This window comes from Abramis brama (genome assembly GCF_963993115.1).
Source record: "Abramis brama genome assembly, chromosome: 12".
In the NCBI taxonomy this organism is placed as follows: domain Eukaryota; kingdom Metazoa; phylum Chordata; class Actinopteri; order Cypriniformes; family Leuciscidae; genus Abramis; species Abramis brama.
Genome location: NC_139974.1, coordinates 35,949,543 through 35,977,356, shown reverse-complemented (window position 1 = coordinate 35,977,356; position 27,814 = coordinate 35,949,543). Strand labels below are relative to the sequence as shown.

Here is a 27,814-nt window from a genome sequence, read left to right as displayed (position 1 = left end):
CGCAGCTCTTTACAATACAGCGAACACCCATGATTGTAAACTATAAATTTACTATCTAGTAAGTAATTGCTGACTCTATTACTCCAACTCTGAGCGAACTCTCTGCTCCTCACCACAGGGCGTCTCGTGTGCTGCGCTAATCACTCCGCCCAAGTAGCTGTGCTCCTACGCCTAGTGAGAATATAGTTCCCAGTATTTATACGATTAAAAATGGTCTGTCTCATATAGCCTTGTTATTTGTACACGCTGTGACTATACAGATCACAACATGTAAATAGGAAAATGTTTGCATTATTTTGTCACTTATTGGGATTAGTATGCTACCTTATCCATTTACATCCAGTCTTTGTGCTAACTTAAGCTAGGCTAGCGGTGGGTGCGTCAAATAACACTTACAGAACGCACAGAAATGAAAAAGGTATGTATGTACTTATCTAACTCTGGGGGATACTGTGAATAAGATAAAGTCCCAAAAAGTCGGAGTGTTCCTCTTAACTTACCTCTAATATGTCCGTGGCCGGTGGGCCCCCTCGTGGAATAGCGTTCCTTTTCAGGTGTACTCGAGTCGTTTTTTTTGAGTCCTTGGCTCTACTAGGAAGATGAAAGTCGTCTTCATCGAAATGTCTGCTACAGACACGGTAGCGCTTCTCCTTTAGCGTCTCGACTGGTGTAGTGGTGTCAATTTTGAGAACGACAAGCCACTGTTGTAGAAGCTCCGGGTCATTGCAGCGAAACGGCAGACCATGGAAGGTCTCCGGATTGAACCATTTAGCTTTTATACCGCAGCCGGGATAGATGCATGTGTTTGGCATCTTGTCCTATCACTCTGCAGTAGTCCAGTCTGTCTCACAACAATCCTCTGCTCAGTCACGTGTAAGTTAACTTACACAGTTGTTTCCGTCAACAAAGTTTCACGCGAGAGTATAAACGTTATTTCTATGTAGTGTTAAATTCACTAGCTTTTCCCTTACAGGACTTTTACGGGCTTTTCCCAAATCACGGAAGTGACCATCAGGCAAGTGTTATTAAAGGAACACGCCACCGTTTTTTTGAAATAAATAGGGGTTATTCACCGTCTCCCCTACATTTAGATAGGAGGGCTAACGCATTTTTGTCTCAGTGTTACCCGTTAGCATGTCGTGAGTAAAAGTGAAAAAAATACTCTGTAGTAAGTAACGTTATACTACAACTCCTGAGTCAACAGAACCAGGCTAACTCGGTGAGAGAAATATAGCTAGCCCTCAGTCATTTCATTTCACAGGGAACGATAACAGCAATTGTTTTTTTCAGTCTGGTTGTTCCATGCTAAACAGGTTGAACTCAACATGAGGTTATACTAGAGGCAATTTGAACCATACTCTATACAGCTTCTCAGCATCTTACAACTGAAAAAAGACACAGACTCACGTAAGGAAGAGTAATAAAAGACAACTTACATGTGCACTTTGTTCTTCCTTTGCTTTGAAAATGGATGGGATGGCCGTATCCTTCAGACGTAGTACAGTCTTTCTGGGCCCATATAGCATTTTTTCAACGTAGTCCTCTGGTGCAAAATGCTCTTCGCAAACACGATACTGGTTAATTTTGTAGAGAGGTGTTGAAGTACAGATCTCCAGAGCAGCTATCCATTGATTTCTCAGTTCCAAATTCGACGGAATTCTGTGAAACATTACATTCGTGTATGTCCTTTGCTTGTTCTCACAACCTTTTGCTATGCAGGTAATTACCATGTTTGCTGTAATTTCTCAAACTCAACACAATCCAAAAGCGAAGATACTCGGTGCAGGTCACGCCGGTATGTTGAAGGAAGTTGTGGGATTTCAGGTGTTGTGTGATATCTCTGCGCCCAAGTAGCAGTGCTTCGCCTGTGCTTCACCCCAATAGTCCCAAGTAAATATCTGCCTAGGAAATCGCCTAGTCTTAATCTGTATTGCTATTTGTACTTGTTGTAAATACGCAGGCCACAATAAGTAATTAGTGTTTTTTTTTTTTTTTTGGATCACTTTGAGTCACGACATGCTATCCGGCAACAAAGGATTCCATTCATTATGCTAAGCTAAGCTAGCGGCGGAGCTGCCAGACTTAGGACAATGCATGCACTGAGACAAAAATGCGTTTGTCCACCTATCTAAATGTAGGGGAGAACTACATTCTAACCTCTATTTCAAACGGTGGCTTATTCCTTTAAATAAACTCCTGATGTACTTACAAACTTTCCAATGCCTCGTTTTATGAATACAGAACCTGTTTGTTCTACTGTAGAAGTTTAGTACCATTCCGGGCATTATTAGTGAGGTAGCCTACGAGATACAAACTTGGATCCATTTACATCTTTGTATCTCGAACCAGTTTCTTGCTATTCTGACCTACATTTGTTATTTTGTAATGTACACAAACAGAATATCAATGTGTACATATCTATATTTAAAAATGAGACTGCAATGCTCAAATGCATTTCTGTGGAAAATGCAAGCATGTCATTTTGCTTGTTTTTTTTATTTGAAATGTCAACTTTGTGATGATACACCTTGAAAGCCAGTATGTTGAAACATTAAATGAAAGATTCAGTTTTATTGTCTTTTTTTTAATCCAAAGAAATACAGTGTTGCCTATTGTACAGGATTTAATAAACCCTGGAATGGCAAGGTTGCAAAAAGAACGAAAACCCACATTCATTTTTACAATGAACAAAGGTTAGATACACCAGCCACTGTTTTTAATGCCTGTTGTACAAAGATGCTGTCAATGTTATTAGTGTTTCATAATACAGACAATGGTCTGGAAGATCACTTGTGTATAATGTGGCACTGTATAAAATTCAACATTGTCCTCTAAATGTAACCCATACAACCAAAAAAAAAAAAAACTGTACAGCCTTGTAACTACTATAATATGGAAAATACAATGACAAAACACTTGCTTTCCAGTCCTTGGAATCATTATCAATATCCTTAATCCAATTTAATGGCATTCAGGTTTTGTCAGCTTTGCAGAATTACACAGAGCCATCTAGGAGAAACGTTTCCCCGAGACACCTCCTTCACTCTGCAGTTATGATGTGCGCTTATGGCGTGAGTCACAGTTCAGCGTCATGGTCTGTAGTCCGTGTCACTGTCTGATTCGGTCTCGGTGGGCGTTTTGTCTGTCTCCAGGTGCAGCTCTCTGACAGTAAGGATGCGTATGAGCATGCTGTCCAGAATATCATCACTCAGCGAGGTGGTCGAGAACCACATGGGACTGCTGGGTACACAGGAACGCTCAGGGCTCAGGTAGAACTGGGTTGTGCATTGTCTCACACTGGGTGAGCTGGAGAAAAAATATGAGTGTATTATAGAGCAGCAATGATATTCCCTTATTTTTATAGCATTTACTTATAAAGTTTAAAAGAACAGCATTTATCTGAAATAAAAATAGTTTGTAACATTAAACACTACCGTTCAAAAGTTTGGGGTCAGTACGATTATTATTATTTTTTTTTAAAGAAATTAAAACTTATTCAGCAAGGATGCATTAAATTGATTGATTGACATTTGTAGTCACAAATTCAGGGCTTGACAATTTTTTGCTCACCAGCCACTGTGGCTATGCTGGGTTTCCAAAGTTACTAGCCACTCATTTTCACTGGCCAAAATTTCGACATCGATAGCACGATAGCATTTGAATTAGTCAAATTACGCGCAATCCCACGGCAAAATTACACCAACAATATTCATTGGGAGCAAATGAAACGAGTGAGTGAGGGGAGGAGGGTTTGTATGTGTCTCGCTGTCGGAGAGATGAGAGAGTGAGAAAGTGCAGCTAGTATCGTGTATCTATTCTGCGAAAAATTAGTATTGGAAGCGTTTCAGATATTTCAGTATTGATGTATTGAATTATTTTTTTTTTTTGACAACTACATTGCACTTAGTTTATTTCAGGTGCATTTTAAAAGACTACAATTGAAAAAATATATATAATAAATATAATTATAATAATATATATAAAATTCAACCCTCCAAAGTGGCTAATAGGAGTGACTGTTACATGCCACTGCTGAAATCCACTTGCATTTGGAGGGTTTTAATGTCAAACCCTGTGTGTGTCAGTGGCGGCTGCTGGTCTTTCAAAGAGGGGAAGCTCATTTTCGGCCTACATCATAAAAATTATTCATTTATTTATACGTAAATTCTACGTTCCTTTTCAAGAAAATGCTCTGTGAAAAATGAATGTAATAATATAATAAAGGTAGAAATAATAATATAATAAAGTATAATAATAATGCTACTAATAAGATTTTTTTTTAATTATCTTTGAATTATTACTAATAATAATAATATAAAAAATATAAGTAATAATATAATAAAGGTATAAATGTATAATTGTGTGAAATGTATTATAAAAATTGGCTAGCAATTTCGACAAGCAAATACCAAGAAATGATTGCAGCAGTTTGTCTTTGAAAAATCCGCGATGGGACTGAGCTCGAACAGCTTCAACATCAGCGACTTTTTATTGTATGAAATCGCTGTCAATCAAAAGGAGACACAGCCTTTCAACAGACCCTCCAATCATCACGCGGAAGCCCGGAGTCCAGGCCAGCCCACTCCCTGTTCACCCCCAGAGAAGCTGAGCTTCCATGGGCGGGACATAATCGCAGCATTTATCCAATGACCGTCTAGTTTCGAAGCGCTGAAAAAAAAAACTGTTCGAAGCAGCCCCATAGAAGTCAATGGAAGCTGGGCTTCAACGGGGAAATGCACTGTGACGCTACGGGAATGTATGAGAAGGAAATCGAGTCACCCGACCTGCTGTATGTAACTGATTCTGAACGAACTCGTCTTTGAGACGAACGTTTTCTAACGCATTTTAGTCAATACAATGTTAATACAATAGTACATATTTGACCATTCATTTTTTTTGACATTATAGGGGAAGCCGAGCTTCCCTTGCAGTCTTAAAGAAATCGCCACTGGTGTGTGTGTGTGTGTATAAGCTGTCATTTCAAATTTCAAACGAACATACCATTTTGAGATATAGAATTCGTACAGCCTGACCGGACAGCGGAGAGGATTTTCTGAATTTTCCTTTATCTCATATATAGTGTCATTGTCATCCTCCTCTTCCTTTCTTTTCTTTGCAGGGACGCCATCTACATTGAGCAAAAAACAAATGATACCCACAACAAGAACACAAAACACACAATCAGGCTATGATGGTATGACTGACCACTGACCAGAGCTCGTGTCATCTTTGGGGGGATAGAAACGCAAACAGGCCACTTTGGTGCTGCCCTTGCTTCGAGAGCAGCGGACGATGTGGCCGAAAGAGAGGCGACGGTGCTGCTCCACTGTCTTGTAGTTGAAGAACTTGGTGAAGAAATAGAGCAGTGTGTTGAGCAGCACGCCGGGTGAAAACGCTCCCAGCTGCTTACAGTCCCACAGATACTCCTCCTCCACACGAGAATGAACGTAACCTGCACACACACACACAGGCGTTTGTAGCACAACAGAGAAACAAGCCAGTCTCGTGTCAGTTTCTTAAAATACTCACCAGTGGGTAAAATAGTTGGTTTCCATCCTTTGAGTAAGTTGGTCATTTCATGGCAGAATTTGGTGTAGAAGAGATCCGAGAAGATGTTCTCCATCCGATTGTTCTCAAACAGGAACTGTAAACATAATCGACGAGAGTCAATTTAACTAAATACAACATGACTGAATGTGTTGAGTTTGTGTGATTTCTTCTCGTTTCACCTGCTGGATGCCCAAGCAGAGGTAAAAGACGCTGTCAGGGCTGTACTTCTCTCCGTTGGGTCGACGAACTTCAGAGATGAACTTGCAGAGGCCGTAGCTCAGTTCAGCCGTGCAACACTTCAACAGGTCCTCCTTTATTGTCATAGTACGCGCTGTGGAGGATGAAGGACGTGTTTGATGCTTAAATGGCATGTTGAAGATTGTGTAGCTTAACTAGTAAAGCATGACGCAAGCAATGGTAAAGTTTGTGGTTCAAATCCCTCTGAATGCATATAGTCAAAAAATATATATAACTTGTGAGACACGTTAAGCCATTTTTATGTATAATTGTTTTACATTGTGGAACTTTCTTTTGGGGATAATATGTTGGGTATAAAGCAAACTGAGACCTACAGCCGAATTTGGGAGTCTCCATGTTGGGTTGGACGTTCCTCCAGCGCACCCAGTCTCTCCAGGCATTGACTGCGTACTCATGTTGCAGTTTGGAGAGGTTTGAGAAGTTGTCTAGAGCTGGTTTGGCTGGAACCACTGTTGCACTCTTGCGGCCCTACACACACCAATAAAACATAAGTGTCAAACATATAATCAGTGATGGTAATAAAAGTATTATAAAAGTTATAAACGCTACCACAACTACAAATTAATATTTTACAAAGTTACAAATTTCATGTTATCTGTCCAATGTATTGAATTAAAGAGTATATTTGAACATCAACTGAGTAGCACTTTATTTTACAGCCCTATTCCTCATGTACATACTACATACTTTTTAGAGTAATAACTAGGCACTAATCCTGAACCTATCCCTAGCCTTTCTTATTCAAAACATTAGTAGGTAACACTAGGAACCAATAAGGTTCATTAGTTAACATTATTTAACTACCTTAGTTAACATGAACTAAGAATTAAACAGCCTTAGTAGAGCAGGAGAAATAGGGCCGTCAATCGCGACTGACTTTTTTTTGTGAACGCAAAAAGGGTGTTCAGTTTCTTTTTACGGAAGGACAAAATGTGTTAAAATTAGGAAAATCTGCAGTAAGTAATGTTTAAGCACCCCACACTTTACAGATTTAAAGTGCCCTGATTGGCCCAGTCTGTTGTGACTGGTCTACCGCTTACAGTGCGTGTCAGAAACTAAACGGCCATTAATATTAAATAATTAAATATCTGAATATCAGCTCCAGAATCTTTATTTGAATAGTAATGTATACTAATTTATTGAAACAAGTTTTGAAAATCAATAAAAATCGATAAATAAAAAAAACAACACTTTTTTTGAAAGCGAAAATGTTTTGGACGCAACGTTGTTAGCATTCCAAAATCATTCATCCAGATATTAATACTATGAGATAATTCGCTCAATTTTATTGCTTCTCATTCCACGCATCCTTTGACAGCAGCAGAACAAGTGCCATATTAGGGGCTTTCAAACCAGAGGAACCTTTTCATAGTTCCAAGAACTATTTGTGGAAGTACCCGGATTTTGTTGTGTTCGCAATGCAGGTTCTAGGAACGATTTTAGTTCTAGGATCTCCTTTTGAAGGAACTAATTTAGCTCCTACTTCACAGCACTCTAGGAACTACCAGTGACGTTAGTGTACGCTAATTGGCCGAACGCACGCGAAACACCAGCACCCGCCATTTTTAAGAAAGCTGTGTAAAACACAGATTATAGCCTATATATGTCCTCCACAAACTAACTCTACGAACACGGAAAGGAGAAAATCCAACGCAACTTTAAGGGGACCAAGCCAAACATGATTATGTATTTCTGCTCAGCTAGCAACACTGGACATCAACCACACGCCATACGTTAATACCCTTTCATATACTGTCTACTTTCTATGTATAACAGCTCTATCTAATACCGTATTAGACAGGACTGTTAGACAGATCGAAAACTAATGAACACGGAGAACGTGAGTACAAAATGCTCTCAAAATATTGCAGTAGATACAAACTGATTTATGTCACCCACCTCAGTATGATAAGATAAATGTTATCCTGCATTGCTACAGTTAAAGTGTTTAAACGTTTTGGTGAAACGTTGAGAATAATTCAACAGTAGTTGTTCTTACCCGTTTCTTCTGAGGGAGGCCATCACGTCCTCTCTTGCGAGGTTTGCGTTTGCCAGAATCTGTCGCCTCCTTTTGTGTTTGCCCTCTGAAAAGTTCAATGCTCTCTGAAACGTGAAAGGATAAAGATTAGTGCTGTTAATCGATACATTTTTTTGTTGATGTAATTTTTAAAATGTAACTTTCTGTAATTAAAAGAGAATGATCACACCGAACATTAACGTTTTTAATATATTTTTATATTTTAATAATGTCACATTTAATCTCCAAATTAATGTAGAAACAAAGACAGTAGGTCTATATTTTAAATATTTGATTTAACAGGTAGAAAATATACAGAAATTGAATACAGTTATCAAACCCTTCACAGTCTTCACTGCATAAATTAGAAGTTAAATATAGATTAATCCTTATTAAAACTTCAAAAGTTATTCAGTCAGTTAGTGATTCTGTCTTTGTGTTTTGTTCTTTGAAGACTTTGAATCTCAGTCAAAGCTCTTACCGACTGGGAAATCAGCCTCCAGGTCCATCTGTGGCTCTTCTGCTGAGGTAGAGATGGGGGTCAGTGTGGCAGATCTGGACGGAGGAGGTCTTTCAGGATCTGGGGGTTGATCCCATGTCTGAGCTGAAGACACAGAGTCCTCCTCCCAACTCAGATTGTTGGAAAGGGCTTCCAGATCTAGGTCCTCCATTATATTTTCAGTCTGATCTGAATAACAAAACAAAAGGCTAGTGAACAAAAAAGAAATGTGTGTGCATGTGTATATATAAAAGTTAGTTAGATCAGAAGACCTATTATGCCTTATGCATTATGGTCTGCAAAGTTACAAAGCACAAAGTCACTCCAAAGGGAGTTATTCTCTATATCAGTGTGCACTGTTTCTCCCTGAAAACTCCCTGAAACGCCTCCATTGTAGTCATAATGGATCTTCTGAGGGAAGTCACAATATTCCTTACTTAAAAAATTCCTGGCCAAGGCATACGCAAAATAAGTGGACGAGACCTGGTTGAGTTAGTAGTGTTGAAACTTGTGGTTATGGTAATGGGCGTGAAATTCCCAAGACTTGGGACTCGCTCAAGACTTTTGACTCGCTCAAAGCGGTTGACCAATCACAACACACTGATCCAGCCAACCAATCAGAGCACATTGCGTTTTTCGGAAAGAGGGGCTTTATTTAAACAGGAACTAAACAGAGTGTTACTGACAGACTGGGAAGAGAGGAGCTGCAACAATGTAAAATAAGTGAAAAATAAGGTGGTTTTTGAACATTCAAGCACGAAAACCATATTAAAAACCTTTAAATTGTCCCTAATTTACCAGCAGATGTGATGCATTTCTCCCTCTCTGTATCCTCAGCCACCATCTCCGCCATCATGATGAGGTCAGCCTCCAGAGGGTCATCAGGGATCTTCTCTTTGATTTCCTGAATGGTCTTCACAATGCGCTCAGCGCTGTCCAGAGTCGTGGGGAAGAACAAGGGCACTGGAACCTGCATGAACAGACAGAGACACATGATGATTCAAGTATATACTAAGAGTGTAATCAGGGGTGGGAGTCTATAGGTTGCCTTCAAATGTAATCTATGATCTGCAATTTACTTTAATTATAATAGTTTAGGTTTCAGTATGTCTAGTTTTCACTGTTATCTTTTAGTATTTCCCCCCCTAAAGTTTGTGGTTTCAGATTTTTAACAAAAAAAATTTATGAGCTAACCAGAACAACAAAAATAAGAAAAAAACAATGTTCTTAGTAGTCTAGTGATATTTTAGTCATAATACTAGTGCAAGTAACTAAAATATCTAAAATTAAATACTAAAATATAATACTTATTAATAAACTAAAATATCACTAGAGTGCTTCACTAAACTTGAAGTTTATTTGACATTTTATGAGTGATAAACATTTATTTAAGTTTAGTAAATGTTATGTTAGTTTTTTTGCTTTATTTCAGTTAACAAAATAAATCAACATACTGATTCTGGTAGCAAACATGTATAAAACTATAATAGTTTCAAAACTCAAAGATGAAGATAAGGAAAGGGAATAACAAGGAGGATGGGAAGAGGTAGAGATACCCACCGGTAGCGGTAACCCCACAGACTTTGGAGTGTATTGTGTGTAGAGATTCATGGGAACCGGAACATAGACTGGCACCGGCACTGGAAGCACTATCACGGAAGGTCCATCTAGAAGACAACCAACATGCACAACATGTGAGTGTCAGCACATGCAATGCCCACTATAAACATGCCTGCAACAGTGCTTCTTAGTACCTGTTTGTGTGTTCATGTCGCAGACATTGGGTTTACAGGATGTGCCTTTGTTCTGACAAAAGGGTTTACAGAGTAGGGCCTTGTTCTTCAGGATTCGGGGTGGTGGAGCAGAAGTCTTTACAACGTCTGTTTGTGTGCTGGCCGCCTGGGGACAACACAGAGAACGATCAGTGGCTGATCAGAGGAACGTCAGCTTTCATTTAGATTTCATTGACATTACCAGTCACAGTCTATTGATATTGTGGAAAACTCACATTTACAGAACTTTTTGCAGTAGCAGCTGGAATAGAGCCTGAGGAAGCAAAAAGGTAATTGTGAGAGATAACACAGAAAATAGTTGACTCGTTGCTTAGTTTGTAAAAAAAAAAAAAAAAAAAAAAGTATGTAACTGGCAATGTGTTTGGCACCAATATTACAATTCTTACAAAGATAGATAAGTTGATAAGTATTTTCATGTTATATATATAAAAATAAAACTAGACTAAAATTAGACATTTACAATACAAGTGAATTTACCCATTGCAACATTACAGTATTAAAAGTGTATATTCTTTTTTAGATTGGCTAAAGGTTACATTTAACAGTGTTATTAAAATATTAGAGATATTTAATTCAGGGTAGCTGCACACTTTTTAAAGTCGAATTTAAGGCTTTTTAAGACCTTTTCAAGACCTGAAGAAATCAAAATGAATACCGTACATTAGGGGTGCGCAATATTGACAAAAATATATAGCGATATTTTCCAAGTTTTGTTGATAATAATTGGATGATATTTTACTGATTGTGTTTTTGTACTGGTACCATGGCTGGTTTAGGCCTGTTGTTGACAGCAGACTCACGAAGATATTCATATTTTTCATATTCTATGCAGTGGTCAGTTCACAGCAGTGACCGAAATTAACATTTTTATTAAGGGGCAATATTTGCCACCTTAAATTAATTTCCAGGGGCATTTTCACCTATATATGGACATTATATGTTATATGCTGGTGCGAATGACGCGAATTGTCACATGAACAAGCAAATCCACAAAGATAGAATAATAAAAATTAATACGTACGCCAATTAGATTAGATTAGTTTTAATTTGGAAAGCATTCAGATATGTCTAAGTCAAAGTGTCATCTAAAATTTAAGACCTTTCATAAGTAAAAATAAGACTTTTTATGGATTTTTAAGACTTTTTAAGGATCCGCAGGATCAGGGGAATGTGCATGCACAATAAAATATCCAATTTGAATGACTTTTAAATTTAAATGGCTAATTTAATAAAATAAATCAATATATTTATAACTGACTAATCAAGTAAATAAATCTCTAATGTCGACCGATAACCATTTTGGTATCGATACGCTGTGCATCCCTCATGGTACAGGGACGATAGAGGATAGTCACCTTGCAGAGCGCTGTTTCCTAAAACACATGGCTGTCCATTGGATGCACTTGAGAGTGATATAACATTGGCGATGACCGGTGTGGCCTCTTTAGTGATCAGTGATGTGCGATTAACTGTAGCTTGAGGGGCTGGAGACGGCGCTGGGCTTGTCCCTGAGGAAACCAATCATCAAAAGATATCAAAAGAGAAGCCACAGAGGGGAAAAATCCACAAATATCTACAGGTAGACATACCTTGTGTGGGCAGAGGTTTGCTTGCAGGTCTGACTGGCCCAGTGATGCCCTGCAGACTGCAAAAGAACATCAAGCATTGCAAGCTGCAAAAATGCTTAATCTCACCCAGCCATTTCACGGTCTCTTTCATCTTCTTGGCCTGCCTGCACATGGAGCACTTTATTTCCTGGCAGAAATGTACTCACTGTTAGTTAGTTGAAAGCCACAACATAATGTCTTAAGTGTAATGTTGCAGTTCTCAATAATAATAATAATAATAATAATAATAAAAGAGATCAAATATTACCTTGCGCATTAATAAGGTATGTTGTTGTAAGCATACGCTCCCACAGAACTCCTGCTCTACTTTATCAAAAACTTCAGTGACTAGAGTCTGAGAGGAGCCACTACAGTAGAAGCAGTTGCGACAGTGTTTCTTCCCCCAGCGCTTGACCAGGTCATGCTTATAAAGTAACTTGCATCCTGTACAGAGATGAACAAAAAATGTATTATAACGTCACATTAAAATTACACAACTTGGTATTAAGACATGCATGTACGAATCAAAAAGAAAACAAACGGTATGCTAATAATATCTTAGTTTTGCTCTTGGCACATACCCTCGCTGCAGAAACAGCGGTCAATCTTGTTTATCCTTTTCACCTCCTTAACAACTTTATCGATCTTGCAGTACTCGCAGCGAGCCATGACGTTGTTGATCTGTTTGAACTCCTCAACACAAGCAGAACTGCAGAAAGCGTACATTTTCCTCTGAAAGGTCAGGAAAGCATGCAGCCAATTAGGTTTATGGTCACTGTTGAGTAGCAAATACTGATCAGATTGTTAATTATACACTTTACAATGCATGATATGTCAGCAGTCATATCAGTTTCAGCCAATAAATGAGACTCTAGATTGTGACCTAATAAATGGGCAGTATATCAGTTATTGACTTTAAAATAATAATTGTCTGTGTATCTTGAAAAAAAATCGGTGCAAATTGTTGCATGTCATTCCAAGAATTCATTACACCTGTAAAACCATGAACTCCAATTATGTGAAATATCTGGTTTATTAGTTGCAGTCTACAGTAGTGAACAGGAGTACCTTGAACTCCAGCAGTTCTGGTTTGTGGAAGAATGAGTTCAGACACTGAGAGCAGGGGATCTTGGTGACCGTCTGCACCGGACCACCAGGAGCGCTAGTCGTTGTTGATGAGCTGGACTCTGATGAAGCAGGTTTGGGAGCAACAGGTTTTGGGGTAGATGTGGCGTTTGTGGTGGAGGTTATGGAGTTTACCTGGTTGTTAGGTTTTATCTTACTGAAGGAATCCTGAACAAAGTCAAAAAGTGAAACATTGAAATATCTCTACTTCTATGATTGACATATTTTGAATCCGAGTGATCTGTAAAAGCACTAAACTCTACCTGATATGATACTACGCAGGAAAAGGAGCAGAAGTTCTGGATGGTTCCGTCAGACATGGCTAGATGATACTGAGGAGTTAGTTTCAGCTTGCAGCTGTTGCATTCCACTGGAGCACCTGGTTTGAATGCAAACCAAAAGGACATTTGAGTATACTTCCAAAAGAGAAGACCACTAAGAATGTGAATATGTGACCCTGGATCACAAAACCAGTCACAAGTAGCACGGGTATATTTGTGGCAATAGTCAATAATACATTGTATGGGTCAAAATTATCGATTTTTCTTTTATGCCAAAAACCATTAGGATATTAAGTAAAGATCATGTTCCATGAAGAAATTTTGTGAATTTCCTACAGTAAATATATAAAACATTTATTTTTGTGAGTGAATGCAGCACAATCACGAACATAAATGGACAACTTTAAAGGCGATTTTCTCAATGTTTCGAATTTTTTGCCCCCTCAGATTCCAGATTTTCAAATAGTCGTATCTCGGCCAAATATTGTCCTATCCTAACAAACCATATATAAATGGAAAGCTTATTCATTCAGCTTTCAGATGATGTATACACCTCAATTTATGAAAATTGACCCATGTGACTGGTTTTGTGGTCCAGGGTCACATATGTGGTTGTGTTACCTGAAGAACTGACAGTCTGAACTTTATTTGCTGTAACACACGAAGCGGAGCAGAAAAGCTCTCGGATTCCGTCTGTGCTCGGACTGTCCACCATTTCTGCAACCGGGCGCATGGTACGACAAATTTTGCAGGAGACAGGCTTCAGACTCTTCTACAAAAGGAAGATCAATTTATTTAATAATGACTTTCAACAAAATAACCAGCCCGTATTTAGGTATTCCTTTGCCATTACCTTTTTGAAGGCTAGGAGGCAGTTTTGTTTGCAGAACTTCATAACTCTGTCCTCTATCCGCAGAGACGGACACTGACTGTCTGTGCCATAGCAGTATCCGCCACAGTTCACACAGCTGTTCATGTTCAGCTTATTGGTGGAGCGGAACTGGTTGAAGCAGCTGTCGCTGCACAGCTTTTGGATGGAGCCCATGAAGTTCACTTCATGAGTGTAAGTCTATGAGAAATGCAATTGCAACACGCAACCTTTTAAAACTACTGAACTTTATTTTTATATGGATCTTATAAAGCAGCCACAGAAACGGTTATACAATTGTCACAGACAGAAAAAAACAACTATAACATACTTTGTTTTTTCTAGAGAAATATAAAGTGACAAAAATGCAATTTCAGTCTACCAGAACAATAGTGTTTTCTAGAGAAATATAAAGTAACAAAAATGCAAATGTATCAAACAGCAAGTCAGTTATGATACAGATTTGCTTTTCATGAACCTAAAAGTACACTAAACAGTAGTTGCAGTCCTACAATGTGTGAGCAATATGTACAGTGCAAACAAAGGTTGATTTTCTAACAAATACAAACACAGTGGATTCAGAAAGCATTCAAACCCATTAATTTTTTCATATTTTATGTTGCTGCCTTATGCTAAACGGCACCACACCACAACCAGCTCCATAAAGCTTGATGACAAAGCAAAAACAAGACTGAGAACTTTGCACACTGATCAATAATAAAAAACTAAAATAATTAAGGGGTCTGAATAATATTTCTAAATCATGTATATAAATATAGGCGGATATTGGGCCATAAAACATTGTTCACAAGACTTTGGACTACTGGATTTTGTAGATCAGAGTCTTTGTCACGACATGTTGTGAAAATCATTGTGTCCATTCATTCAGAAAACAACACTTTAATTTAACTTTTGTGTGACACTTTGTTTGATGTGTTTCACATCTAGGGAGATAATCACATCTGGGGATGCCACAGTAAGGAAACCAAAAGAAATTATGTGAAGACTAAAAGAAAGAATATTTTAGTTGGTTTGTAGTTTATTTACAATAGTGTACAACATCATACAGAGAGACAGAAAGATAAACAGACAGAAGGTCAAAAGCACACAGTCACAGAGTTTTGTGCCATTCCTGGAAACAGTTCCTGGTCAACTGAAGACACAAGTGCACGTCACATGCTTGGCATTTCCAAGGTGTTTGCTGCTTCTTGCCATGCGCTGCTTTGCAATGCACGCAGATCCGACGTCCAGCAGAGGCAATTTTCCTGGCATCTGAGCTCAGCTGGGCTCCTGGAACAGGCACATGGTCACAAGAGCTCTTTTTTTGTGGTATTTTCAGTGACATATCACAGAGCTCTGCGATAAGTTGCTCCATAAACCCTTTGTGGGTCATGTTGCCGTACAGCTCTTTGTGCAACGTAAAGGAGTTGGTGGCAGCAATGTCCAATAAGTGTAGAAAGATCTTTCTGTACCACTTCAGGGTTTTGTGCTGTGCGGTGTAGTATTGCAACAGCTGATCGGACAGGTCAACGCCCCCCATGTGTTGGTTGTACGCAACGATGGGTGCGGGACAGGGAAAAGTCTTCAAGCTCCATGCTTCCGTTTCTTTCACCCTCCTCTGCACAGTGTCTCCGGTGTAGGCAGGATGGATAGTGGAACAGACAGACACCTCTCGTGTGTCCATCCACTTCACAAACACAAGTGGTCCATCCCGAATCCACCTAATGGATCCCCTGGCGGACTTTTTGGTCAGTGAATTAGCTGCATTCTGGGGGCTGTCCTTCCTGTAGTCTCTGTAAGTCCCACAGGCACCATACTTCAAGGCTAACAGGTCTTTTAAGAGCTTCGGACTTGTGTAGAAATTGTCCATGTACACATGGTACCCAGATCCAAAAAATTTTTTGTCCACAAGAGACATCACTGTATCATATGGTAGTCCATGGCCAGTGGCATTGGTATTCTTTCCAGTGTACACAGAAAAGTCCACAGTGTATCCATTCGATGAGTCTGCGAGGACAAAGAGCTTGAAGCCCCACTTGGTTGGCTTGGCTTTCATGTACTGTGTCATTCCCGTGTTTGCTTTGCATGCCACCATTCTTTCGTCCACGGCTAAATTTCTTCTAGGATGATAGCTGGTTTTGCATGCAAGACGGATTGTGTCTATGAGGGGTTTGACCCTGAAAAGGCGGTCATACCCATCTGTGCCCTTCTTTCTGTCATTCTCTCTGTCTCCGGCTGGGTGACTCATGTGCATATTCCATGAAATGGTGCGGTATCTGTCCCTTGACATAACTGTGGCGGGAAAAGGCACAGAGAAAAGACTGCCCTGCCGCCAGTAGTCACTGATGGAGCTCAGCTTCACCATGCCCATGTAGAATACCAGCCCAAAGTAGCGGTACATCTCAGAAACGTCGATATCAGTCCACTTGTATTTGCGACCCCTCGCAATTGACCTGGCGGCCTGAGCGTTTGTGTTGTAGCACAGAGTTGACACAGCGCTTTCAGTGAAAAACAGTTTGAAGAGACTAAGAGGGGAGTGCGAGTCAGTTGCACGCAGCTGCGGTCCAGGTTCCCGTGAGGGCAGGAATCTCAGATTCTGTGGGACCAAGTCGACTTCTCTCTCTGTTTTCCATGACTGATTCGGCAGCCTGATTGTCTTGGCTTTCTTCGCAACCGGCATCAGGTCACAGTCATTCTCACATCTGCAAAAAAAAATAATAAAAAAAATAAAGCAAACACCTGTGAGCATGCTAATAATAGGATCAAAGCAACTACACGATTTAACATTATTGATTGCTAATACTGAAAAACACATGCATATATTTATAGCACATTACGAACATTCACACCCAATCAGATATTTGTGAACAAGCTTGACTGATGAGGAGGTATTTTACATTAAATATACAATGACATTCAAAAGGTTTGGGGTAGGTAATATGTTTAATGTTTTTGAAAGTCTCAAATGCTTACTGAGGCTGCATTTATTAGATTAATACTTATATTAAATTGTGAAATATTAAAATGACTGTTCTAATGTAATACATTGTAAGATGTAATTTATTCCTGTGATGCAAAGCTGAATTTTCAGCATCAGTCTTTAGTGACACATGATCATTCAGAAATCATTATAATATGCAGATTTGCTGCTCAAGAATAATTTATTACTATTATAACAGTTGAAAAGTTTTTTTTTTTTTTAAGTTCTAAAGAACAGCATTTTTTTTTAAATAGAAATATTTAGTAACTTTATAAAATGTCTTTGCTGATGCATTTAATGTGTGTGTCCTTGCTGAATAACAGTGTTCATTTCTTTAAAAAAAAAAAACACACCTTAGTGACCCCAAACCTTTGAATGGTAGTGTATTATAGTACATGCTTGTTTTGAACAACATTTAGATGTAATGACAAGTTGCCTAGGTCAAGGGCAACATATTTTACTAAAAATATAACAAACCATCTTATTTTAGTCTGGCAAACAGCCCAACTAGTAAAATATGTACATGCTTCTCTAACAATAACATGGGTAGCACTTTATTTTACAGTCCTGTTCCACATGTAGGCTACATACTGTATACTTACTGTAGTCATTACAATAACTGGGTAATAACTAGGTACTAGTCCCGAACCTACCCCTAAACCTAACCTTAACCCATGTAGTTACCTATTCAGTACTTTATTGGTAAGTACACCAAGTACATTGAAAGTGCACGTACTGTAAAATAAAGTGCAACCATAACATGCTACCTAAAGAAAGAATAGACTTACTCATCAGAACTGAAATCCTCTGCTGGATCAATTCGCTCTTCAAAATGCAACCATTCTTCATCAGACTCGTGCTCTTCTTCTGAAGAATAGGTGAGTTCATCCTCACTGTCCAGGATCTCGGTAGGTTCCTCACACGTGCATTGTGCCATCTTCCAAAAGCGATGAAAAGTGAATGAATCGGATGAAGCTATGCTATTTTTATCACATTGATGGGGGAGCTTTTACCATATTTGTATGGCTCGCCCAGGTCATAACCGAGTGGGAGCGAATATAACGCGATAGATAGATGAGGCAGATAAACGGTAACGTTATGTATCTAACCACTTCAGTACGAGTAAAATGTTCGCATAAATATTAAATATAGCGTGCGTGAATACATCGAGGTGGACGCTGCGTTTTAATGCGCACTCTTTTGTTGATCAACAGATTAACAGCACGGTCTCTATTGTGTGGACCCCTCACTCACCGGCACTTCACTGACAGCGGCAGCACGCACACACAGAGAGAGCGAGGGAGCAAAACAGTAGTAGAACTGACGCGCTATATGAAGACGATATTCATTACTATTATTTTATTTTTCTTGTCAAAATGACTAACTTCGCTTATTTATTATTTTTGCCGTTCGAACCCTTCGGCAGATGGAGGATAAATAAGCGGCAATCCCATTGGCTATCGCTCACCTATCACCGTCCAAGCCAATCAGCTTGGGCGAACGCAGACAAATGTGATGAATATTCATGAACCCAGCAGCCGGTCAGACCCCAGAGCGACAGACATTATTCAACCTACATAGATTAAATAGATGAAAATGGTTTACATTTTAGCGTGTTTTTAAATTACTATTAATAATCAATATTTACAGAAACACTGAATGACCAATAATGCCAAGCAAAACCAGCAAGTTTTGTTTAAAGTGCCCCTATTATGGTTTTTCGAATATTCCCTTTCATCATGGGCAGTGATAGGGAGGGGCTAGCAGGTGCTTCATAACCCCCAAGAAAGACCAAAGCAGCCCAATAGCACCCCCAAAAATAATTTCTGAAAGCAATTATATTCAGGCTGTATTCTATGGAAGCCCTGAACCGCATGGTGAAGTAAAAAAAAAAAAAAGGAAGAAAACTTTTGTTATTTCGAGATAGTAAGTCGTTATTTCAACAAAATATCTGTTATTTCGACATATCTAGTTATTTTTGTTCGGGTTGAATAATTAGTTCTTCCAATTATGTTTCATCATCGCGCTCAGTTTGATATGGTAAAATTCAATGTCATCGTTACGGTCTTTACAGTTCAATCGCCGAGCTGTAGGAAGCCTCCGGACAGAGCTGACGTTCAGTTATGGTAATGGTGTGTAGCTTCTGACAGACACTGTATGCGGTTGACCAATCACAACAGACTGGATCATCTGGCCAATCAGAGCTGACTCACGGAAAGGAGGGATTTAGAGAGACTGATTCATCCGACAAGTCTTTGAGAATCATTGAACAATGTGGTGATTATATTATGAGAAAATTAAAGTGTTTGACTTTTGATGCATGTAAACGTGTAAAAAACAAAATTAGGAACCTTTAAAATAGCATAATGGGGCACTTTATTATGAAAAATGTGCATTCATATATTTGTATTTGTACATGCTTGCCACATTTTAGTTCTAATTATTAAAGTATATCAATCATCTATAAAAGAATGCTTGACTGTTACCTAAAAGCTTAGTCATGCTTTCAAATTATATATGAATGCTTTGTTTTAAATGTTAGACTCCTAAATTGAATAAATAAAGTGATAATATAAATATCAATTTAAATAAGGCATCTAAATTGATATTACAGGAGTAAATACACAAGACAGCTAAGTGTCAATTTCATTTGCATTACATAATCAGAGAATATTTGTTTTTCAGATCTAATTGGTTCATTTAAAAGTACACATTAAGGTTTTTGTAGAGACATTTGTCATGTCAGTGCAACAAGTATATGCAGAGTTTGAGATCACAGAGACCAAAACTGCAGAAAGCACATCCTGAATGTCTTCTGTATTTTACCAGAGCACTTTTTTGTTGTTGTTATTGTGAGTGGACACATGAAAGCAGACCCTTTACAGTTTCTTACAGTCTCTTATCTGTTTAACCATAAATCATAGATTCTTAAATTGTTGCCTTCGTTATTAGAAGAAAAAAAAAGAAAACCATTAAAGTACACTAAAGAGTGCTTGCTTAACTTTGAGTCAAATATGACTGAAATTAAATACCTGTTGCTCAGTCTTTTTGTGCAATTTATTAAAATAATTGCAGCCAGAAAAGATAATGCAACAAAAGTTTTTGTCTTGACATTATTTCACAGTACCTTTATCATTATCTCATATCATCTGAATGAAAGACCTGTTCACACCAACACAAATGTTAAATGTCAAAATTAAGTGTGATTTGTGCAATTTGTCGGTTCAGATATTTTATTTTCACTACTGGTATTTATGAACAACAGCAGCACAGATATCTTTCTGAAATAATAAAATATTGGTTTGTTTTTTAAAACCTATATCGTGTCTTCATGTGTGGCGAGTTGGCTCATGCGATTTGTTTCGCGCTTTAGAATTTCCATTTTAAGGGAACATAGTGAGCTTCGATGCTCCCTTTTCAGGGTGCATTGTGGGACTTTTTAGGGAGCGAATGTTTCAGTGCACTCTAAAATTCTTCTCTGACAGTAGGTGGCGCTTTTAGAAAAGCAGAAATGGTTACCCCAAAATGGAAAATGGTAAACCTGGTTAGCCAAGAAACAAAAGGGAAACTTTCTCTCGTCACAGAGAAAGGAAGTTAAACCACAATGTACATGTTTTCAAAGAGCCGATAAGATTTTTGTATTCGCTGTGGTGAGAGAGCCAGTTCCAGATTCTTCCTCTAGCCATTTACTGTCGCTTTGCAAAATAGTCTGTTTGTGAGCGCCTCCAAGTCAATTTTATGTAACATCAGCAGGCTCTGGGCATGTGACCAAAAGCGCAAATGTGCGACGGAAAAGGGATTTTTTTTAACACTAAAAGCATGTAAACGTTTGTGTCTGAACATACACAATAACAGCTGTTCATTTCAATTAAAATGTTTATCACATTGAATATTTGTCTTGGTGTAAACAGGTCCTTAGGGGTCAAAAACATGATTAAGTTTGCGTGCCGAAGAGTCAGTAGGGGCGCTCCAGTGAACAGATAGAGATGGACACTCACCATTCCTGCTTTCTGACACACACTGCACTTGAACTTTAAAGCGGTGAGGCATTTCTGACTGCAAAACTCCTTCAAAGTCCCTGACATGTCCACCGGGGCGTTGACTACATCTTTCGGTTCAACAATGTCTCTGCACAGAAACAGAAATGGTAAAAAGTTACATATGCTATATTGTTGTATATTATAATGCAACCTTTTAAAATAAAGCAACATGTCATAATTTTAAAGAATTAAAGGGAAATCTCAGCCAAAAAATAAAATTCTGTCATCATTTACTCAACCTTGTGTCGTTCTAAACCCGAAAGACTTTCATTCATCTTCGGAACACAAATTAAAATATTTTAATGAAATCTGAGAGATTTCTGTCCCTCCATTGAAAGTCTATTTACACAAAACTCTGATGCTTCAAAACATTCATTAAAGAGATCATAAAAAAAAATCAAGCTGTTTAATCAAAGTGTTCTGAAGAGACATGATCACTTTATATTATGAACACATTTAATTCAGGCTTAGCTAGATCAGCAAACATAAACAGAAGCTCAACCGTACATGCTTGAAGCGCGAGAAAAAACACACACATTTGTTTTGCGTAGTTGAGCTTCCATGACCAAATTAAAATGCTCTATATATGTTCACTAATCAAAGCGATCAATACTTGGATTAAACTGCTCAATTCATATGGATTAAATTCATAATCTCTTTATGAATGTTTTGATGCATGCAAATTTTGGGTGAATAGACTTTCAATTGAGAGACAGAAACCTCTAAGATTTCATTAAAAATATCTTCATTTGTGTTCCGAAGATGAACAAATGTCTCATGGATTTGGAATGATATGAGGGTGAGTAAATGTCAATTTTCATTTCTGGGTGAACTCACTAAGTTTTGGTGTGGTAAAAAAAAAGAAAAAAGGCACAAGACACAAAAATGCCTAAGTTCATATTCAAAAACGATGTATATGAATGCTTTGGAAGTCATTTTTGAATGCAAAAGCATAAACATCAAATGCAATGCAACTAGTATGATCATTTGAACAATTAAAATCTAAAGGTTTTAATGTAGGCATACTTGAGGCAGTGGTAACATTGCTTCTTCTGAGGTATCTTGACCACCATGGTGGAGGTGCTGCAGAGACACTGAGGTGAGCAGTAGAGTTTAGGACAGCCTTTGCGCTGGAACGCCGTCTGTCCCTTTAGCAGGACTTTGTGACATCCTGTGCAGACCACACCGATTGGATTGGCAGGGGCCAGAGGACGAAGGGATAGTGTAGGGCCTAGTGCTGCCTTTGCTGGGTTTTCTGTTGGAACTGCAGTCACATGAAGAGGAATAAGTAAGAAAGATAAGATGTAACTTTCACTATTCACCCAAGTAGCAAAAAATCATAATATATTTTTAGAGTTCATACCGATGGATGTGGCATTTCCTCCTACAGAGAACACTGCGCTGATTTTGATCGCATCAGGTGTCTGGTTAAAATCCTGAAAGCAAGAACACAATGGTTGCATGTTTATAATCACCTGAAAAATGACATACGGTTTGACTTGTTTGACTTGTTACATTTTATTTTCTAGTGCAGTAAAGTAGTGGAGGAAAAAAATATTTAGGAAGGATGCATTAAATTGATCAAAAGTGACAGTTAAAGACATGTTACCAAAAAAAAGAAACTATTTCAAATAAATGCTGTTCTTTCTATTAATCGAATCTTGAAATAAAATGTATCACTGTCTCCACAAAAATATTGAGCAGCACAAATGGTTTTCAACATTAGTAATTAGAAACGTTACAATAGCAGCAAATCAGCATATTAGAATGATTTCCGAAGGATCATGTGACAATGCAGACTGAAGTAATGATGTTGAAAATTCAGCTTTGATCACAGGAATAAATTACATTTTAAAATGTCTTCAAATATGAAAAACAATCATTTTAAATTGTAACATTTCACAACACTACTGTTTTTACTGTATTTTTGATAAAATAAATGCAGCCTTGGTGAGCATAAGAGACTTCTTTTAAAAAACATTTTGTATGTGTGCATTTAGCCTGTTTCACCATTTAAATCCAATTAAATTATTAATCACAATTATTCATTTTAAAATTATTCGTCAGATTAAATCTATATATATATAGGTGTAACATTTATAGAACAGTAATTACCCACATAAACCCACCCTGTATTCAAAACATCTGTTCCTCATATACATTGCTTAACCTTCGTTACCCCTTTACAAAAAAATACATAAAAGGCGGAAATCACTGGTGAAACTCACAGCTGCGGTGTCGGGTTCATCTTTAATGTTTCCCACTGGCTGCAGATGTGTCGACGCTTTCTCATACTCCTCATCCATTGGCTCATCCTTAACCTTCACTGGTATGGCGATGGAGGGATGGGCCACTTGAGGTTTCGACTCAGTTTTTACCACTGAATGTGTTTGCTGGATTTAGATGAAGAGGGCTTTAGTGTAAGGAGTGTACTTCTCCATGGAGTAACAAATGAACTCAATGAAATTCAATGGTAAACATAAAATAGTAATATTGTGCTTACCATGGCAGAAGGCTCAGTTTTCTCACTTTTTATGGGGTTAGCCAACAATTTTCCTGTTAAATATAAAAATTGTGTAACATGCTTATCAATAACATCAATCAATATAAATAAAAGGTTTGCAACTCATCTCAACAAAACGTTAATGAAAGCATCTAGTAACATGCAAAAAGTAAAAAAAATAAATAAATAAAACCACACCAACCTGCATCTTCTGGTCTATCTACCTCCATCTTCCCATCCCGATCCTCAGTCTGGTCCACATCTATTGCCATTTCATTCGTGAAGTCCTCAACTTTAGCAATCACAAGCTCGTTTGAAAACTGTGCTGTGTCCTCTGCGTTGTTCTTGTCTTCGTTCTTCACTAGTTCTGTAGCAGCCTTCTGTTCACAGTGTCCCTGTACACAATTTTCTTCTTTTTCTTCACCCTGGTTGGTTGGACTGTCCTTTTCTGGACTGTTTCCTTGGTCCACATCCGGTTGTTGTCTTAAATCCAGATCTTCCTCCATCTCCTCTTCTTCCTCCTTCTCCATCAGGCTGTTTTGAGGGTTTGGCTCATTCACACCTGCTTCAGTGGCTTCCAGCTTGCATGACTCCACCGCATCAGGCTTCTCCTCTTCACCAGCTGCATCTCCAGAGAGATGTCCTGTGAAATCCTCACTGGCCATAAGGACACCCGATGCAGACGTAGAGTCCAGGTGTGAAACTGCCTCTGTAGAGTGTGAGGGGCCAGACTTCGCTCCTGAAAGTGGGAAATGATTACATTTATCTATATGGCAGACTTAAAAAATAAAGGCCCGGACTATAACGACTAAAGATAAAGTTTTAAAAATCATTCTAAATTTAAAAGAATAGCAGAGTCCTCACCACAACTATAACGATAACGACACAGAGAAACGATATTCTTGCAATCACTTTCAATGTTTGTTTGTTTTTCTCAATCCTGCAGCGCACGTATTACAAACAGAACGACCACTCCCATGAAGCACTGCAAATTATATAAACAAGTTGATCTCTCTAAACTCTCAAAATAATTATTCATTTGTACAAATGTTGATTATATATATAAAAACATTATATTTTCAGTTAATTGCAAAATATTAATATATTTATGCAATAAACTGAAAATATAATGCATATATATATATATAAAAAATCTACATTTGTACATGAGAAGTCTTACATTTCAGCTTTTAAATGGTTAGTTCACACAATAATGACATTTCTCTCACTAATTAGCCTACTCACCCTCATGTCGTTCCAAACCCATAAGACTTTTGTTCATCTTCGGAACACAAATTATGATATTTTTGATGAAATCGGAGAGCTTTCTGACCCCCCATAGACAGCAACGCAACTACATTGATTGTGTTTTAGGTCTTGGTGAAGTGTTTAAAATGATGTTTAAGTGTGCAGTTCCTGGATGCCCAAACCTTGAGAAACCAGCGAGAGTACATAAAAGAGCCTCACCAATGCCGATGATTTCACCAATCAGGAAATCCACTTCGAGATGGTGCAGGCTGGGCACAGCTGTTGATTTGAGAAGTCGTCGTATCTTTCCTTGAATCGGTTTGAAGTCGTCTGGTGAAAAATGTTCACTGCACATCTTCATTTGCTTGACGTACTGAAGCGGTAAATTAACATCCCGCTGAACAGCCAGCAGCCACAGCTTCAGTCGCTCACAATCATTTAATGGGAAAGTGTGAAAGGTAAGTCTTTCATCTGGCGGCATTGGTGAGGCACTTTTACGTTTACTCGTTGGGTTCTCACGGTTCAGGCATCCAGGAACTGCACACTTTAGCACCATTTTAAACACTTCACCAAGACCTAAAACACAATCAATGTGGAATTCAATAGCTTTCATACAGCGCACGTCTTCTGCTTGTAAACAGTGCAGAGCTTCTGGGTTCTATGTCAGAACGCCACACGCATGCGTCGTGGTTCCCCCGTGAACGCGCAAAGAGAAGGAATTGAAGAATAAAGTCATTTTTTTGCACATAAAAATTATTATTGTCGCTTCATAAAATTAAGGTTGAACCACTGTAGTCACATGGACTATTTTAACGATGTCTTTACTACCTTTCTGGGCCTTGAAAGTGTTAGTTGCGTTGCTGTCTATGGAGGGGGTCAGAAAACTCTCAGATTTCATCAAACATATCTTAGTTTGTGTTCCAAAGTTGAACGAAGGTCTTACGGGATTGGAGTAATTAACAACAGAAATGTCATTTTTGGGTGACCTTCGATTAACCTGTTCGCAATACTTCATGGGATTGTAATAGAATAACTTTATTCTAGAGTTGCTGTAAAGCTAAAACAATCTCTATTACTTTAATTTCCTATTATCACTGTAAAGCTCCTTTGAAACAGTCCATATTGTTAAAAGCGCTATTTAATGAAGGTGACTTGACTTGTAGTTCGTTCCCTCACTAAAGCCGTGAAGTAAACAGTCTTAGTTGATGTACCTTTTTGTCCGATTTTCAAAAACGTTTTTGCTTCAAAATCCGAGTTTGTAATATTATGGTTCATGGCTTATAACTCTTTAACAATGTTTTTTTTTTTCCTATGGAAAAGAAAAATACTTCTGGAACCAGCGCTACTGAAAAAGGGGGCGGGAACTATTGAACTCTTTTGCGGTAACATTATAGAGTATTTTCACTTTTCATGGAAAAACAAATACATTTTTTTTTAATGAGAAATACATTATATCATTAATAAATTATGTATTATTATTCTATCAATCTATTTTATTTAAAATTATACAATTACCGTTCCCACGCAAAATTGTTGCAAATAACTTTTAATCGCATTTGTGGCAACAAAAAAATCCAACAACTAATAGATATAGGCTATCCTAATATATCCACAGTTTTACGGATGAAAATGTCCACTTTCCTGCAATACTTTATATAATTCAGATAGCCTAGAGTTATTTTTTTTTAATATTTCATAACTAAAGAAAACTCCTATTTCAAAACATCAGCCCCAACAATGGATTTTAGTCTACAGTTGCACACAACATGGAGTCTCAGGATTATAAACGTGCATCTTAAGCTAATAACAATACTGGCTGATCATACATACTCCATTTCTTCAAAATAGCATTAATGCCCTGTTTTATTATACAGGCGCCGTTCTTTTGTCCTTAGCTCCTATTCGATGGGAACGCAAAAATGAAATACTCCATCACGTGGCTTTAAAATATGCATACAAAGAAAGTTGCAGCCAGAACGCAGCGTGTAAAGGTGAAATACTGCAGGGCATGCATGTTTCTGCAGCGAATCTCTGCAGAGACGATAAACAACACGCGGGCCACCTTTACAAACAGTTAAAATACTCACTTTAGAGCGCTTGACGTATTCTTCCAACAATCCCTCTCGCGACACAGCCGATATACAACTCCTGTGTGATGCACGGTGGGTCACTTCTGTTTTAAAACATCAAAATAGTGGAAAAAGCTGGTAGAACAGGATCAACTAGCTGGATCAACTAGCTGGATGGACTAGCTGGCTCTCCCGCGAAAGCACTTCCCCTTCTGCGTGCAGCAATGCATTGTGGGAGATGCACACAACTAGCGGTGGGCGGGCGCATAGACATAAGGGCGGGCGCGCGGGCGTGATCGATTTGAGCACTTAGTTACAATAAAATATTCAACAGCTCATATTGATTATTTCTATTCATACTGATTAAGACTGTTTTTGTTTTGTTTTGGTTTTGGTTAACAGATTGATAAAAAATCAATAAAAAATAAAGAAAATTAAAAAACTGTGTAAACAAGTTAGTTTCATTTGACGACTACTAGCTGCTTTTAATTTCAGTTGTGATGGTTTAATGGTTATAATTAAAATGTAATACCATCATCCAAATAACCAGGAAAATTTTAAGTATTATAGAAGGGGTACTTATTCTACTACAACAATCTTACATTTGGGAGCAATTTAGCGAGAACATACACTGTACCTTTTTGTAATAATTGTGTACCAATACAAACTGTATTTTTTTTTTTTTAAAGGGCTTTTTAAAAATTACAGGATACATATCTATGCATTTATACAGTTTTTTTTTTTTTGATAGCCACTTTTTTTGATAGCAAAAGTGCAGATGTTTAAGTTACATGTTTCAAGGCAAGTAAAGCTAAAACTATTGCAATTTTTTTTTTTTTTTATACTGGGAAATATACTCTTGTTCCATGTTACAGGGTAAGTGGTGCTTGTTACCCTCTTGTTCCATGTAGTTACAGGGTAAGTACAATAAAAATACATACACAATCTAATATCACTGACTTGGAAACCTTTATAA

The 27,814-nt window shown here is 38.0% G+C and overlaps 2 protein-coding genes and 1 long non-coding RNA gene across 5 annotated transcripts in view; 1 reads left to right on the top strand and 2 right to left on the bottom strand.

Annotated features, from left to right (window-relative positions):
• The window catches only part of LOC311093713 (zinc finger MYM-type protein 4-like), a 35,509-nt gene extending 34,054 nt beyond the window's left edge, over nucleotides 1-1,455 (bottom strand). Inside the window, exon 1 of one of the 2 annotated variants that reach the window (XM_084131298.1) lies at nucleotides 1,437-1,455. Coding sequence is in view for 1 of the 2 variants with exons in the window: in XM_084131296.1 (XP_083987422.1) it covers nucleotides 501-812 (312 nt within the window). In the remaining variant the exon portion in view is untranslated. Of the gene's footprint in view, nucleotides 1-500; nucleotides 853-1,436 lie in introns of those variants that run through there. The other variant, XM_084131296.1, reaches the window with a different exon arrangement.
• On the top strand, nucleotides 220-5,695 carry LOC311093715. Its single transcript, XR_014608473.1, has 2 exons — nucleotides 220-418; nucleotides 5,120-5,695. It is a non-coding gene; the product is annotated as an uncharacterized lncRNA (long non-coding RNA).
• Nucleotides 2,552-27,052, bottom strand: zmym4.1 (zinc finger MYM-type containing 4, tandem duplicate 1). Of its 2 annotated transcripts, XM_084131294.1 has the most exons (28): nucleotides 26,857-27,052; nucleotides 24,989-25,345; nucleotides 23,724-24,260; nucleotides 23,522-23,574; nucleotides 23,247-23,411; nucleotides 22,382-22,454; nucleotides 22,045-22,282; nucleotides 20,977-21,106; nucleotides 13,984-14,199; nucleotides 13,752-13,902; nucleotides 13,113-13,228; nucleotides 12,793-13,017; nucleotides 12,306-12,456; nucleotides 11,993-12,168; nucleotides 11,707-11,872; nucleotides 11,473-11,625; nucleotides 10,333-10,370; nucleotides 10,079-10,223; nucleotides 9,885-9,991; nucleotides 9,123-9,294; nucleotides 8,307-8,513; nucleotides 7,808-7,911; nucleotides 6,123-6,276; nucleotides 5,730-5,881; nucleotides 5,530-5,644; nucleotides 5,213-5,452; nucleotides 5,002-5,128; nucleotides 2,552-3,306 (listed from the first exon to the last, which is right to left on the bottom strand). In XM_084131294.1, exons 2-28 carry the CDS (start codon nucleotides 25,323-25,325, stop codon nucleotides 3,090-3,092), a joined length of 4,665 nt encoding a protein of 1,554 aa, XP_083987420.1. In that variant the 5' UTR covers nucleotides 25,326-25,345; nucleotides 26,857-27,052; the 3' UTR covers nucleotides 2,552-3,089. The 2 variants fall into 2 exon arrangements, with proteins under 2 accessions (XP_083987420.1, XP_083987421.1); XM_084131295.1 differs by lacking the exon at nucleotides 24,989-25,345.
• Between the last annotated feature and the right edge of the window lie 762 nt (nucleotides 27,053-27,814).